This window comes from Volvox carteri, assembly GCF_000143455.1.
Source record: "Volvox carteri f. nagariensis unplaced genomic scaffold VOLCAscaffold_35, whole genome shotgun sequence".
Classification (NCBI taxonomy): Eukaryota; Viridiplantae; Chlorophyta; class Chlorophyceae; order Chlamydomonadales; family Volvocaceae; genus Volvox; species Volvox carteri.
In genome coordinates this window covers 547,495-549,428 of record NW_003307578.1, presented here as the reverse complement: position 1 = coordinate 549,428, position 1,934 = coordinate 547,495, and the positions used below count along the sequence as shown (strand labels likewise).

Below are 1,934 nucleotides of genomic sequence, written 5' to 3'. Positions count from 1 at the left end.
TTCCGTCCCCGGAGATGTCCACTTGGGCCATTATTCGCTCCAGCTCCAAATCAGGAAGGTGGGTGCCCTTGCGCTGCAGGGCCTAATTAGGCAAAGGTGAAGGTAAACAGGGCGGGGGGAAGCACTTGCTTACCGCCATGTCGTACATCAGCGAGAAGGGAATAAAGGAATGGGCCCTTGGCGGGGGAAGGGGCGGGAGGAGAAAGGACGGGGGATAAAGATTGGGTGTTGAAGGTGGGCGGCATATTGCCGTATCGTAGTCCGTACATACATACATACATACATACATACATACACACATACATACATTATACGGCAGGCGGCTGGCAGAGGTTAAGGCCTGACTTCTGCTCCCGGCCGATCCGGGTTCAAATCCGCCTGCCGGCTCCTCGGGTGTTTGAGGAGTGTTGAAATAGGAGGTGGCCCCCCATCATATGGACGATGTAGGACGTGATAAAATCAACTTGCGAGCTGACCAGGAACTAAGTTGATGCGCCGTTGATCCGCTAGATTTGGTTGGATGCTGGTGGTGAGTTGCCGAACCCAACGAATACATTCTGAAGTCGGATGGGGTGACGGATTAGGGTGCCCCTCTAGCAGGGGAGAGCAGGGACTGCCCCGGGAAAGGGGGCCGCTGGCGAAGTTAACCACTCTGTAACAACATACATACGCGTTCATACGGCTCGTCCCCACCACCCCCTCCCTCTGGAATACCTTTTGGTAGTTCCCCCTCCCCCCCATTGCCAAACACCCCACGCACCTGTCGTAACTCCTGTACGGTAATGTTCCCCGAGCCATCCGAATCCATTTCCCGAAATAAGGCCCTCAAGCCCATCACCTCGGGCTCAGGCAGGTTGGTGGCGATGACCTGCGGTGGGCCCAGGGGAGTTGAAGTGGAGGGGAGGGGTTGCGTGGATGAGGGTTTTTGAGGTGGTTGGGACGGTTGAAGGAAAAAACTAATTATTGTCATTTGATACACAGAATCACACATATACACACCGCACCCACCTTCAACGCCTCCTGTTGCAGCTTGTTCAGTGCTCCAAAGTTTTGCAGCCTCCGCAGCACCTCGTTGTCTATGGGGGACGCATCTGCCGTACCGTCCTCTCGTACCCATTCGTGCTCCAGAACCTCCGAGGCGGTGGCCCGGAGGGCGGGGTTGCGCTCCTGCGTTCGTGTGCACATGTATGTATGTACGTGTGTATGTACGTATGTTACGTATATTGGCGGCTAGGGCCGGGGCATGGGGGGTGGGGAAGGACTTGACCGGGTTAGGAAAGATGTTCGCGGACTGAGGTTGGTGGCTGGGGTGATGGTGGGGGGTAAGGGTGAAAGCGATAGAAAACAAAAACAACGCACATACACATATACATACACACACACGCACACACATACATACACACACACACGCACACACATACATACACACACACGCACACACATACATACACACATACATACACACACATACACACATACATACACATACATACACACACACATACACACATACATACACACACATACATACACACACATACACACATACATACACACGCACCAGCATTTTCCGAATGACGTCCTTGGCGCCCTCCGACACATGGCTCCAGGGCTCCCCTTCGAAGAGCACTTCCCGGCTGAGAATGGCGGAAAAAATCTCCCGCTCCTTCGCATGTATGTATGTTGTATGTATGTATGTACATACGCATGTGTGTACGTGTACGTGTGTATTGGGGGTGACAGGGGGAGGTTGGGGCACCCCATTAGATGGAGGGAATGTGCCGATGACGGAAGCAGGAGGGAGGAGGGGAAGAGGGGAGGAGGGAGGGGGGAGGAGAAAAACGTCTTGAAAACTGGACCATCGATGTAGTCCGGGGGGGGGTCCTTACCCACCCCCCCTCACCCCATTCCACCCCCTCGGCCCCCACTACCCC

At 54.5% G+C, this 1,934-nt stretch overlaps 1 protein-coding gene across 1 annotated transcript in view; it reads right to left on the bottom strand.

Moving 5' to 3' along the window:
- VOLCADRAFT_82146 (uncharacterized protein) overlaps positions 1-1,934 on the bottom strand; it is a gene marked incomplete at its 3' end in the record, with an annotated part of 6,873 nt that overhangs the window by 371 nt on the left and 4,568 nt on the right. Inside the window, exons 8-10 of the mRNA XM_002953213.1 lie at positions 1,562-1,666; positions 1,009-1,167; positions 671-868 (exon numbers count right to left, since the gene is read on the bottom strand). Coding sequence (XP_002953259.1) covers positions 671-868; positions 1,009-1,167; positions 1,562-1,666 — 462 coding nt within the window. The remainder of the gene's footprint in view (positions 1-670; positions 869-1,008; positions 1,168-1,561; positions 1,667-1,934) is intronic.